This window comes from Amblyomma maculatum, chromosome 6 (assembly GCF_055883805.1).
Source record: "Amblyomma maculatum isolate TAMU_Amacu chromosome 6, ASM5588380v1, whole genome shotgun sequence".
Classification (NCBI taxonomy): domain Eukaryota; kingdom Metazoa; phylum Arthropoda; class Arachnida; order Ixodida; family Ixodidae; genus Amblyomma; species Amblyomma maculatum.
The window spans coordinates 83,613,227-83,627,865 of NC_139349.1; the positions used below are offsets into that span (position 1 = coordinate 83,613,227).

The window sequence follows — 14,639 nt, forward strand, 5'->3', positions numbered from 1 at the left end:
TCTCTAATCTCTAATCGAACTGTTTTTTTTTTTTTTTCCTACCCAATCAGCATGGTTTTCGAAAGCACCACTCTTGCGAAACACTGCGTATCGCTTTTACCAATGATTTGTTTTCCATTTTGGTTTCATCGTCATTTGTGTATTGTATCTTTATCAATTTTGCTAAAGGATTTACACATCGACTTGCACATTTCATGTGTAGTAAGCTTAATCTCGATAATAATCGTATGAAGTTCATTGAGTACTTTTCGCAGGGTCGAACTTAATACATTACAACTGATGACGAATGTGACACCTCTTCTCTTCCTAATCAATGTACAATCTTTCTAATTTCACTGGCTCACTAATAAGACTTTGCGCGGATGACTGTGTGTTATACCGACCTTGATAACATTTCCACTTGGTACCACAGCTAGTCTACGAAACTAAACGTTGGTAAGTGCAAAGTGATGAGAGTAACACGTACGCTTAACCAGTCTTCGTGCACCTATTTCCTTAATACCTCACCCTTACCTTAAGTCTGGAGTTATAGATATTGCCGCGTGCCTCTCGGAACCAAGGAAAAAGAGAACGAAGCTGAGTGCAGTGTGGCTGCTCCACCAGATGATGTGACGAATAGAAGGCAGCAAATACTCAACGGATCAGTTCTTTTTGTGTTGAACTGATCCGTTGAGTATTTGCTGCCTTCTACTCGTCACATCATCTGGTGGAGCAGACGGGTACGATTCCCCTTTTGTTGAGTTCCACCCCTCAAGGGCACGGTTACCGAGAGTCACCACGGATTTGACACCGGTACACCGCAGTTCTAGCCGCCGCCTCCGAGTTCAGTCGCCAGAGTTCGGGCCTTTGTCCTGGACGCCTGTGACCACCATGCATAGACCGAACAGGAACACTGACTAACGGACAGAGTTCACCCTAGTTCGTCGTCCTCCAGTCTCGAACGCCACCGTCCTTCCATGGTGAGCTTTATGAGGACGCTGAGGACTGGCTGGACCAATTCGAACGGGTCGCCAACTACAACGGCTGGGATAAGCACATGAAGCTGAATAATGTGTACTTTTCTTTCGAAGATTCGGCGTGGACGTGGTTAGTGAACCACGAAACGACGCTGCCACCGTGGGACCTCTTTCGTCGCCAGCTGTTGGTGACCTACACCGCCAACGACCGAAGGGAGCGTGCGGAGTCGGCACTGCGATCTCGCTGCCAAGCCCCGAACGAAAGTGTTGGAATGTACTACGAAGACATGATCCGCCTTTTTAGGCGTGCTGATCCAAATATGTCTGAGGAGAATAAAGTGCGCCACCTAATGCGCGGGGTGAAACAAGAACTATTTGCTGGGCTCGTGCGCAATTCACCTGGCGCGACATCAAATTTTCTAGCGGAGGCCAGAACGATGGAACAAACATTTCAACACAGGGCACAGTACTATAACCGTGACGTGTCCGTCATGTCACCGGCCGTCTATGCTTCCGGCTTCAACGGTTCTGGTGATGCCCTAAGGGAGCTTCTTCGATCCATGGTCAGAGAAGAGCTGAGACACATTCAGCTACAGGGTCTAACGTCGTCATCGAGGCTTCCATCACTCGCGGAGGTCGTTCGTGAGGAAGTTAGGCAAGTCGTCTCGGAGCCGTCTGTGCCTGCTGTGCAGCCACCGCCACCGAGTGTGCCTACGTACGCATCCGTGCTCCAGCAGAATACCTTGTGCGATTCTCCAAGAGCGAATACCCCTGTGCCTCATCCAAACCAGCACCATAGTGGGTATGACTATCCCAGAGCCAGAGTGGACACCCCTACACTTGATCCAAGCCCGCGTCGTCCTCCTCTTCTAGCCGAGGCACGGTTTCGAAAGACCGACGTCTGGCGTGCCCCTAACCAGCGGCCCTTTTGTTACCACTGGGTTGAGGCCGGTCACATGTTAAGGTTCTGTCCGTACCGCCGCGCCGGACTTCGAGGTTTTCATCCGCATGCACGATATCCTCGGAGTGGTGAGCGACCACCCGAAATCGAGGACTACCTGTAGGCGCATATGGATCACCCAGACATCCCACAATACGGGTCCCGTGTCATTACCTCTTCCCGTTATCGTTCCCCAAGTCCAAGTCCCTCTACATACCGCACTGGCCGCTCGATGAAGACTTCCCGTTTCTTGCTGTAGTAACGACCACAGACATGGCTCAGCGTCAACGGGCTGACCCCGGTTTACGCCGCTTATTTAGCATCTTTAAGGCCTTGCTGTAGCTGTCCCACGTGCTTTCGCAAGGTGTTTATTATCTTACAGCATTCGCAATCGCGTCCTATACAAGAGAAACTTTCAGCACAACAAGGAAACCTTTCTTCTCGTTGTGCCGTCCGACCTACGGCTAGAAATCTTGCACACATATGCCACGATGAGCCTTCGGCTGGTCATTTAAGAGTCACGCGAACATTAGCACGCATTCTACAAAAGTACTATTGGCCTAAGTTGCTGCCTTCAGTCCAGCACTACGTGAGAACCTGCCGAGATTGCCAGCGGCGAAAGCCATCTCCGCTGAAATCTGCAGGGCTTCTACAACCGATACCTCCGCCGACAGCCCCTTTCCAGCAAGTGGGCATGGATCTTCTGGGCCCTTTCCCAACATCTGCATCAGGGAACAGATGGATCGTAGTGGCGAAGGACTACTTAACGCCATATGCCGAGACACATCCACTTTCCCGTGCAACTGCTGCTGAAGTAGCCCAGTTTTTTTTCAAAACCATCGTACTGCGCCACGGTGCCCGGTCTGTTATTATTACTGACCGCGTCACAGCCTTTACGGCCGAAATGATGCAGGCTCTCTTCAGTCTTACCCGCACAAGTCATCGTAGGACTAAGGCTTACCATGCGCAAACGAATGTACTGACTGAACGCCTCAATAAAACACTTGCAGACATGATTTCTATATGTACGTCGACGTAGAACATCACACGTGAGATGAAGTTCTTCCGTATGCAGCTTTTGCATACAATACTGCTGAACAGGAGACGACGCGTCTTGCGCCATTCCTGCTGCTCCAATGACCCTAAAACTACTGCTATATAGGTCACTTGCGCGCCCGAAACATGAGTATTCTGTTTGGGATCCCCACACTAACTCAACAAAGCCATCGAATCTGTACAAAATCGCTCTGCTTGTTACATTCTGATTATTTTCGCTTAGCCAGTGCGACTTTTATGAACAAAGCATTAAACATTCCTGACCTTTTCTTACGCCGTCGTAGTTCTCGTTTGTTTTTTTATTTTTACAAATGTTTTTCTAATGTAGAAACAAACAATTTAATTACCCCTACTTATTTTTCATACCGAATGGACCACAGATTCAAAGTTGGCGTGCCAAACTGTGAAACTAATCTTTATTTTGAATCCTTTGTTCTAATAACTAGCACAAACTGGAACCACCTGCCCGCCTCCGTCGTTTCCGTCATCGCACCAAAGGGCTTCAAGTCTGGTGTATTTAATCATCTTCATTAACATGCCCAGTACAGCTATATAATATTGTTTGTTTTTGTAATGCCCACTCTCTCGGTAACGCCGAAAGGCCCTCAGAGTAATTAAATAAATAAAATTAATGAAGAGCTCCTCCGCAATGCGCCGCAAGCATCGCATCGTAAGAATTGCAAGCGGGATATTGGCGCACAGAACCAAGCTCAAAGCATAAAACGGGGGCATTGAAGATACGCGCGCCTCATTGCAGAAATGCGCTTCATCGCGACGAACACCTAGTTTCTGGCGCGAGTCTATAGAAGCGGCGTTCGCAAACCAGGCTTTTAGACAACGGGCCTGAACGGCAGTTCAGGAGCGAATGGCCGAACATGGAAAGTGTAGGAGGAAGAAGGAAAGGTAAAACATCGTATTATATCAGTCAAAGCACCAGGACTGGACAAGTCACATTATGCGCTTTCTTTCCTTTAGAGCGCCGCTCTTGAGAAGCCTTCAGGGGATAACCGACAGCGCGAACAAGGAGCACAGCCGATGATAAAAGACTGAACGCGGAGCCTAGTCGGGGTTAAAGTACAAACTAGTAGGCGTTGTTGTGCCGGTGGGGTTATCACACAGTAGCCCACCGTCAACAGGGTTGTGCCAGTGGATCCTGCAACTGCCACCAATGTTGTGGCGGTGGGGTTATCACACAGTAGCCCACCGTCAACAGGGTTGTGCCAAGGAGTTGGTGACGCAGCGCTCGTCACCCGTTTCGTGAACGAGGGCTGTCAGCTCCCTGGGCGGTAGCGATGAATCCGAGTCGGCGTTGGTGAGATGAAGAAAAGGCTTTATACACTATTTACATGCATTTACACAACAAGATCGGCTCTTTGGCCGAAAGCTAACATAGCCATACGCGACTGTTCTCGCGCAGCGACGGCCGGGGAGATTCCACCGCGTCCGCACTGTCAGGGGGCGAACTGCTCCCGATGGACGCTCGTGACGAACTCACACTCGGAGTCTCGAATGGAAGCACTTGAGACTCCGTTGCCGAGAACCGTTGACGCTCAAAATGGTCCAATCCGACGGCAGCACTTTCGCAGGGCCAATGGGAGAGCTTGCTGCGCTCTCGCTTTAAATATGCCGCGGGGCGAGAAGGGGTTCACCGTCAGGGCCACGGCGCCGTGCTGTCTGGACGCTCAGCTCATGTTGAAACACGTCGCTTCTCTCCCTTTGGCACGGCTCGCCTCCAGTGCACTGGTGCTGTGCAGAGAAGTATCCAGAGTTTGTGAAGGAGGCGTTCGCCGAAGAAGTTTGGCGTCCGGCTGAATTTCTGGGCGGCTTTGGCCAGGCACAACAGCACCCCCGCCATCAGACAATGCGCCGGGAAGACGAGCTGCTCGCATGTGACTCGGATGCCGGGCGCGCTCGTTCGCCAGGTTCCTCCAAGCTCACGTACAGTGTACGGACGCCAGGTAGCCTCACGTGCCTCGGGTTCCACTCGCCAGGTCAGGATCTCTGCCGACAGCCTTCTTGCCGGGGCACGCCGATCAACTTCGCTCGGGTCGCTCCGATGCCCTTGCCACTCGCCACTGGTAACGGTAGACTTTTCTGCGGCTTGCAAAACCGACCGATAACAGGCAACACCCAACACAAGCAAGTACCCTCGGTCACCCGTCAAACACCAGACAGAGGCAAAATTTCAAATTCAATTAGCTAAATTGTTGTCCCCTCTTTGCTCCCACTACAACAAGAAACAAGTGTATAGGATGCAGTACACAAGGTTCAAACAACAATTTTGCAAATTAACGATACATTAAATATCAAGGAAAATTAATAATCAGTAATGGAAAAGAGTATCCTTGAAATCACTTAGACCGTAAACCACAACTGAGGAAGCAAGAAGGTCATTCAATTTTGCCCCGCTCTGCCTACAAAGTTACCGTTAGCGACGAAACGCTCGTTGAAGGTAGCTATGTCTCGAATGCACGACTCAAAGCATCCGAGTTCGCATTGTGCTGCTCTCTTCCGCAAGCGGCAGAACGCGAAGCAGTATTCGGGCGGTTTGGCTCTCCTCCCTCCGCTACAGCCTCGGCTGTCCATTTCTCTACGAGACCTTTCCTTCCACTTTGTGCGTCCATCTGGTCCGGGTGACAATAAGTCACCCGGAAGACCATCTGGTCCGGGTGACTTATTGGAATTTAATTCCCCGATAACATCCTTAATTTCCTCGGAAGTAATACTTGCTTCAAGTGTCTGCGCAACTTCGTCTTCCACTCTTGGCATCAGCGACAGAAAGTCTTTTCTGAAGCGTTCAATGTCCGGTGTTTTAAGGCTAAACAATTCCCTGTAAAAGTCTACAAACGCCCGTTCAATCGTTTTCTTTTCCGAGGTAACTACGTTCTGATAGCAGATTTCTTTTATCTCTTTTGACACTGCGTACCTTTTTTCATCACTAAGTGCCCTTTTCGTGGGCGTCTCTCTGAGCCACAATTTTTCGCTGGGTGCCCTTATCACCGCACCGCGATACTTCTCTTCGTCTATCACCTCAAGTTTGGTTTTTATCTTTTTTATATCTTGGGCGAACAAGCCAGGCTTAACGCTCTCCATGCTAAGCATGTATTCAAGTGTGCTACGAAGTTCTTTTTCTTGTTCTCTTTCTTTACGTCGGAGAGTGCATGCTCGGTCAATAGCAGCTATCTTTATATCGCACTTAAACTGCTCCCATGCTTGTATAATATCAGAGTCATTTTGTAACATATGCGTAATATATTCTTTCACTTTAGTGGTAAACTCTTCATCTAGCAGCAGTTTTTCATTAAATTTCCATAGCTCCCAATTGAACTTTGTTGCCTTACTTTTCATACCTAGAGTAATCATTACGAAGGAGTGGTCACTAAAGCTCATGGGAAGTGTTTGATATTCCGAGCACAAGGGCACACAATCAATGGGAACATATATTCGGTCCAACCTTGCATGACAGCTACCTTGAAAGTGCGTGAACTTTGCTTGGCCTTCATGCGTCAATATACAGCCAGCATCTTCAAGCTCTGCATCATTAACAATGTCAATAAGTAACTCTGCACTCTCGTCACGAAGGACACGGTCTGTTGTTCTATCTTCCGGTCTACAGACACAGTTGAAGTCTCCAAGCAGGAGAACACGCCTCTCATGTATTAGGAAGGATTTCATATAGTGAAAAAACTCTTCGTGCTCAAACTTTCTAGTCGGCGCATAAACGCAGATCACTCTCCAGTCCAATCCAGAAAAACTGAAATCACATATCAAAAGCCGACCACTCTCACACGAGAACACAGACTGTACACACTCTACGCAATTTCGAATGAAAATGACAAATCCCCCCGATCTTCCAACCGCATGGCAAACGCAAACACTATATCTAGAACGATATATTTCAGCCATTTTATCTGTTTGTTGTTCGCTTTCCATTTTGCTCTCTTGAACTGCTAGCACATCAATTTCATTTTCCAGCAGAAGGCGGTTCAGCTGCTGTTGTCTCCGACGCGTTGACAGCCCTCTCACATTTAGCGTGGCTACGCGCAAGCTAGTGGATAAATTGGTCGCCATCTCAAGAAATTATAAACCGCGAAACATTCCACTCACATCTCTTCTGCAGAAAGACAGCATTGCGGTTGAACTGTTGCATGGGATGACCATTCTTCCGTTTTGGCGAGTCTGTCCGTCGTTCCAAGCGCTGCTCCCGATCATGGACCGGTCTTGTGACGTCTCGACTGAAAAGGGTACACCCGCTATGGCGGAGGTACAGGTGACGCAGTTCTCCGGTCTGGAGGCACGTTTGGCCTTTGCTTGAAGGCCGACCGGCGAAGGGGGACCGCCTTCAGTGGAGGCTGTCCGTTTTCCGCTCCTCCTTGCGTTGATCCCTCGTTGACACTGTCTTCATGCACACGCTTCACAGGCAAGGTAGAAGCAGCTGGCATCTCAGCTTCAGTGTCTCCCTGTTCTTCACTGTGTTGCGTAGATGAAGCTGGGCTTGCAGCACTGTCCTTGCAGTTTTCTTTCGTGGGTGCCTCGGAACCAGCAACATTCGACAACGGAACAATCACATCTGATTCAGAGTGTTCTTTAAGGGCAGGGGTCTTCTTCTCAGAGGATTGTTCTTTCTGTAAGGCCTCCTCAGTGATTCCACTGCTCGCTTCCTCGGCGTCGACTGCGTCCATCAAGTGCTCGCCTGCCACTTCACTCGGCACGAGGCCTGCAACGTTGGCATACGTGCGCACACACTGGGACTCGTCATGGCCGTAGCGACGACACAGCCCGCCGCACGGCACACGACACTCACGCCGTATATGACCTTTCCCGCGGCACCGGAGGCAAAGCGGGGCTCTGCCTGGGACGTGCACTAGTACGACGTCCTCGGCGACCCGAAGCTGATGCGGCAGGTCCTCAATGGTAACGCCCACTGTGAGCTTCAGCGTGACTGTTCGAGTCGTTGAAGCCTTGTCGACACACCCTTGCACTTTCCACTTGTCTCTTGAAATTTCGGTCACTTTTCCAAAAGCCGCCAACGCCGCTCGCACATCATCGTCTTGCACGGCGTGAAGCAGCCAGAAAAGTTTCAACCTGATGCCTTGGTTACAGGGGTCAATGACCACGCATCGGTGTTCCTTCACTTGAAAAGCTTGGGCTTGCAAAATCTTCGCTTTCGCCTCTTCACCTTTAAACGTTACCGCCCACACGTGATTCATTTGATATGCCCCGAGGGCAACCACTTCCGGCAGCAGTGAAAGACGAGCGAGGGAGTCTCGAAAGTGCTCCACCCGGTACGGCCTGGCTTTTATGTCGCCGTGCAAAAAAACAGTATGCAAAACACTCGAACCTGTAGGCAGATGCGGTAAAACCAGTTCATAATCCTTGGCAGGCCTTTCCGTGTTCCTGATACCACGGCCCAGCTGGGCCGCTGAATCCGCTCCTTGGGAGCCCATGATAATCACGTCCATCACGCTCGGTGGCGGGAAGTGGAATCCCCCAGCTACACCCCCGACGGAAGGACAGTAAAACTGGTTTACACCAAGACACTGAGCGCGGCATGAAAATCTCAACAGAGGAAGCGCCAAAAACAAGCCTGCTGCAGCGGTTCTCCTTCCGCGGTATCTTTCTTTGCCGGCTAAAAAAATTGTCTGCGGGCAACGGTCAAACAAAATGTTCAGTGGAGGTGCTGGGTATCGATCCCAGTACCTCTCGCATGCTAAGCGAGCGCTCTACCATCTGAGCTACACCCCGTTTTTTTTTCTTTATTGCCTGACTTTGACACAAATACAGCGAACTGAAACTCAAAACAACAGGAACAAAGGAATAATATATGTACACAAAGCTAGTTCGCGTTGCCTAACCCCCACTGAGGGGCAGGCATTGTCATGTTAAAATTCCTTGAGCACCGTCAAAGGTTCTAGCTTTTACAGCCACTCAGGAGCACATGGTTGTAATTTAAGCACGTCGAGCCATCGCTGCACACTTTCGCGGAAATACATGCGGGCTGGCCATGCATCTGGATCACAGTGATAACCAGCCATTCGGGCGCGCCATATACTGTGGAGGCACATTAACATAACCTGGTCTAACAGCATATCATCGTGGTTATCGAATGGCAAATACCTAATGCCATGGGAATCAAGTGGCAACTGTTTTTTTTATTGTCCTTTGCAGAACATCCCACAAATATACTCCCTCCCAGCAATGCAAAAACACGTGATCTATTGTCTCTGGCTGTTTGCAGATGAGACATTGGGCCCCCCCATGGTAGGAACATACCCTTTTCCTCCATAAATGATTTTACACACAAAGTACCGGTATGTAGCATAAAGAAAAAAATTTTAGCTCCCGTAGCAACTTGCATTTTCTTTACGCGTTTTAATACATTACTTCCTGTGCCTCCATAATATAAAGCTCTGTACAAGGGCACCGGGAACACCACTTCACAAACATCCTTGTATAATGTTCTCCTGTTAACATTACTTAAATACTCTTTCGAAAAACGTGCGCTTAAGAATTTCACGCTCACAACAATTTCCCTAAAGAATCCAAAAAGCGAACCCGGCATACATTGAGTATAAACTACGAAATCAGGCAACGCTCGACCAAGTCTTTGTTGACACATTGTGCGCAGGAATGGATCGCTGGCATCCCTAAAAAACATAAACCGGTTGACAATCTGTCGCACAAACAAATGACCCAGACCAAGCCCCCCATGCTTCACCTGCCGGAACAAATTTGTCCGACTGCACCTCTCCCAACTCGAGGCCCAAACAAACACCGCAAAAACTCGATGCAATTTTTGCACATTTACACGGGAGCAGTGCAACACTTGCATTACATACCATAACTTACTAATTAAAAAAAGGTTGCAAACTGCGGCTCTTGCAAATATTGATAATTGAGCGCTTTTCAATTTCTCCGCTTTTTCACGGGTTTCTTTGACCTGCTCTAGCCAGTATGGCTCGCTTTCCTTGTAAAATTCCAAGGGCACACCCAAGTACTTTGCAGGCGTTGTAACCCACGACACATTAGCGAAAGTGTCGGGGGTCAGCTGCCATTCTCCGTGCCAAAATCCCAGGCACTTACCCCAGTTAACTTTACTCCCTGTGACTTTGCTAAAATGTTTTACCACATCCACTGTCCTCTTTATACTCTCCTTATTTACACAAAAAACCGCAACGTCGTCTGCGTAAGCCAGTAATTTGACTTCTGACTCCTGCAGTCGAAAACCATCAATGTCATTGTTTTGTAGGATGCTTAAACACAATGTTTCAATATAAATACCGAACAAAAGAGGGCTGAGGGGGCAACCTTGGAGCACCGAACGTCGTACGTTGATGGAGCCCACAGTGACTTATTGACAATTAATCTCGTAGTGCAGTTACGGTACGCCAAGGCCACTCCCTCTCGAATAACAGAGCCGACATTAACGTAGTCTAATATACTGAACAGAATAGTATGTTCCACACAATCGAAAGCTTTCTCCAAGTCCAACTGCAGTAACGCAACACATGCATGAGTTGCATCGCAGCATTCGAGCACACTTCTCGCTTTGTGAATGTTCTGAAAGATAGATCGCCCTTTGATACCGGCACGTTTGGTGAGGGCCCACTAGTTCGCATATAACCGTTTGTAGTCTGCCAGCAAGCACCTTTATATAAATCTTGTAATCAACGTTTGTCAGAGCAATGGGCCTGTAAGACGACAACTGCCTAAGCTTATCTGGTTGGTCAGTTTTTGGAATAAGTACTGTGTGCGACGATCCGAAAGACGCAGGCAGTGCCTTCAGTTCATACGCTTCATTAAATAAGGCACACAAAAAAGGAGATGGCTGTTCCTTGAACGCTTTATAAAAAGTCGCACTCAGGCCATCAGGCCCGGGTGATTTCCCTGGGTTTAAATTTTCTATTGCCTGCTGCACTTCTTTTTCGCTTATTGGTCGCTCCAGTCTTTCTTTTTGTTCGTCATCAATTTTTGGCATCGCGTCAAGAAAGGATTCTTTGAAACGGTCCAAATAAACCTCTCGGGACGAAAATAGCTCTTCATAATACTCCCGGAAAGCTTTCGCGATTCCTCCGTTATCGGTTTCTGTGCGTCCTGCCCAATCTACCTCTGCCACGTGATTTCGCCTTGCATTTGCTTTTTCTATTCCCAACGATCTGTTTGTCGGCATCTCATCCATGGCCAATTTTTCCGCTCTCGCACGCACCAGTGCTCCGCGATAACGGTCTTCGTCATTCAGTTGAAGTCTTTGTTCTATTTTTCTAACGTCGTCCATGTATAACCCTGGCGTGTTACACTCCAGGGCTAACAATTTATCTAGCAAAGATCTTAAATGCATTTCATTTTGTTTTTCTTGAAACCTTATGCAGCTGGCCTTTTCTATAGCTTTGATTTTAATTTGTTGCTTACACAGTTCCCATTCTTGACTCAGTTCGTGGGTGTCCTCCTGACAAATCTTACCAATTTCTTCTTCTACTAGTCTGGTGAACTGCTCGTCATTCAGCAGTTTATTATTTAACTTCCACAATTCCCAACTAAAACCGATACCTCCCTTTCTTGTTCCAATTGTACACTGAACCATGCAGTGATCTGAGTACGTTACCGCCAAAACATGATAATCCTGGCATTTTGGGGCCAGTTCTGCGGCCACATATATTCTGTCAAGGCGGGCGTGGCTAGCACCCTGAAAATGCGTATACTGAACCCGTCGCTCGCTCGTGAGACACTCTGCAACGTCTTTCAGTGCAAACTCGTCAATCAAGCGCGAAAGTACCTCTGTGCTAGGATCCCTAAATGTACTATGGCTAGTTTTGTCACCGGAGCTCAGTACACAATTGAATTCTCCCAGAAAGACAAGTTGCTTATCCGTGTTTAAATAATCTTCAACAAAATCAAACAAAGCAGCCCTCTCATCAACTACCGTAGGTGCATATATACAAATAGCATGCCACTCAGCCGAGCAAAAACTAAAATCGAGGACCACGCCCCGACCCCACGGAAAAGAAGCATGCGACTGCACTATAAGACCCGGCAACTTCTTCACAAACAGGACGCATCCAGCAGAAGTACCGACTGCATGGCTGACAACTGCGTAAAACCGCGACGTGAAACGTTGCACCATGCTCTCGGTCTCTTGTTCACCCTCGACTTTTGTCTATTGAACTCCAAGTATATCGATGTCATTTTCATTTAAAAGGCGCAGGACCTGGCTCTGCTTCCTTTTCGCTGCTGGACCTCTCACGTTAAGGGTCGCAACCTTTAGTGACAGTTCATAAGCCATTTTCTTAGAGTGAAAAGAGGCCAAGAGCTTGGTGCTTACCCTTCACGTCTAGCATGGCGCTAGACGCTTTCGTTGACGCCAGAGTCATGAGGTTGGACTGGCAGACCTTGTGACGGGGGCGGCTTTTCGGCAGCTCTCCTGTCCGTCGAGACATTTGGTCTTGGTTTGAAGGTCGCCCTCCTCCCTATTGGCGTTTTTATCGGTGGCTCGTCGTTGCTAGCTGCCTCTGCCTCGTTCGTCTCACTGGCGCTCCCGTCGTGGGCACGCTTCGCAGGGCCCTGGACGTTGGTCGCTCGGCCGCTGCTCCCTTCGAGGGTCCCCCGTCTGCCCGCAGACTCCGGAAGTTCAATTTTTGAGCTCTCGGCATCGCTCACCCTTTCTTCCTCCGACGGTCCGTTGCTTGGCAGTGCCACTTCCCTGTCTGGTCCACCGAGCATCTCGTCACTACACCCCGGGGGCACTAACATGCCTGTCGTTGCTGCCATCCTCTCAGCCTCTCCGACCCCTTTTACGGCCTCCTCCGTATCTGCGACATCCATTCGGTGTTCCGTCATGTCCGCCCTCGCTGTTGGTGCAGTAGCCACTGCATACGTTCGTACGAAGTCTTCCTCAGAGTGGCCCAAACGCTTACACGTCGCACACCGCGGAATCTTACATTTCCGGCGCACATGACCGGTCCCGCGGCAGCGCAGGCACTACATGGGCCGCCCAGGCACCACAACAAGGGCCAACTCCCCTGCTACTCTTATCTGGTGAGGCAGGTCTTCTATCTTCATCCCAGGCTTCAACTTCAGAAGCACAGTTCTCGTTGTTGAGCCCTTTTCGTGCACGCCCTGGACTCGCCACCGCTCACGGGTCACTTCGGTCACCTCACCGAAAGCCGCAAAAGCAGTTCGGATATCCTCATCCGCCACGCCGTGCAACATCCAGTGGAGCCGTAGCTTCACCTGTTGGTCCTCCGGGACAATGACGATACACCGTCGACCTTTCACTTGAAGCTCCTTGAAGGCTAGCAGCCGCTTGGTTGCTTCCGTGCTGCTCAAAGTCACCGCCCAGACATGGTTTATTTGGTAAGCCCCCAAGGCCACCACGTCTGGGAGCGTACCAATCTTAGCCAGGGCGTCCCGGAAATCTTCAACCCTGAAGGGTCGCACTCGTACGTCACCGTGCAAAAACGCTGTGTTGAAAACAACACGTCCGGTGGGCAGATGCGGCAAAATGATCTGATATTCCTTATCGTCGTTTTCCTCAAGCCTGTTACCGCGGCCAGCCTGGGCCGCAATCGCCGCTCCGCTGGAGCTCATCATTCTGCGTCCGTACACGCCGGTGGCCGGAAGTAGAATGTGTCTGAGCTACACCCCAGACGGAAGGACAGTGAAACTGGTTTACACCAAGACACTGAGCGCGGCATGAAAATCTCAACAGAGGAAGCGCCAAAAACAAGCCTGCTGCAGCGGTTCTCCTTCCGCGGTATCTTTCTTTGACGGCTAAAAAAAATTATCTGCGGGCAACGGTCAAACAAAATGTTCAGTGGAGGTGCTGGGTATCGATCCCAGTACCTCTCGCATGCTAAGCGAGCGCTCTACCATCTGAGCTACACCCCCGACGGAAGGACAGTGAAACTGGTTTACACCAAGACACTGAGCGCGGCATGAAAATCTCAACAGAGGAAGCGCCAAAAACAAGCCTGCTGCAGCGGTTCTCCTTCCGCGGTATCTTTCTTTGACGGCTAAAAAAATTATCTGCGGGCAACGGTCAAACAAAATGTTCAGTGGAGGGGCTGGGTATCGATCCCAGTACCTCTCGCATGCTAAGCGAACGCTCTACGATCTGAGCTACACCCCCGACGGAAGGACAGTGAAACTGGTTTACACCAAGACACTGAGCGCGGCATGAAAATCTCAACAGAGGAAGCGCCAAAAACAAGCCTGCTGCAGCGGTTCTCCTTCCGCGGTATCTTTCTTTGACGGCTAAAAAAATTATCTGCGGGCAACGGTCAAACAAAATGTTCAGTGGAGGGGCTGGGTATCGATCCCAGTACCTCTCGCATGCTAAGCGAACGCTCTACGATCTGAGTTACTTTTTTTTTTTTTTTCTTTATTGCCGTGAAACACAAAACAAAAATACACATGATAAAACACGTCAACTACACTTGAGCTAACGCGTACGCGGCTAAAATCTTTTCAGGTTCACCAACTCATCAAATAGACATTGCCATTGTGGTGGATCCTGCTGCATCCTGAAAGTTTCGCGTATATACACCGCACTTTCAATGAAGTTTTCACGCGCAGATCGTGTATTTATATCTGCGTGACGCACCTGCATTCGTGTTTTCCACAGACTATGGAGGCCAAGAAGCATAATTAAATCGTAAGGTGCATCATCGTTCTGCACTGGAAGGAATCTG

At 49.3% G+C, this 14,639-nt stretch overlaps 2 protein-coding genes and 1 non-coding gene across 3 annotated transcripts in view; all 3 read right to left on the minus strand.

The window, feature by feature from the left end:
- Nucleotides 1-14,639, minus strand: part of LOC146186135 (uncharacterized) — a 57,822-nt gene that overhangs the window by 8,590 nt on the left and 34,593 nt on the right. The window lies entirely within an intron of this gene.
- LOC146186136 (uncharacterized) lies at nt 7,206-8,399 on the minus strand. The gene has a single exon (XM_084605628.1). The coding sequence runs from the start codon at nt 8,397-8,399 to the stop codon at nt 7,206-7,208; it is 1,194 nt and encodes a 397-aa protein (XP_084461754.1).
- TRNAA-AGC (transfer RNA alanine (anticodon AGC)) lies at nt 13,764-13,836 on the minus strand. Its single transcript has one exon. It is a non-coding gene; the product is annotated as a tRNA-Ala (tRNA).

Coding starts and splice junctions, on each gene's coding strand:
- LOC146186136 (XM_084605628.1), bottom strand. CDS start 8,399: ATGGGCTCCCAAGGAGCGGATTCAGCGGCCCAGCTGGGCCGTGGTATC.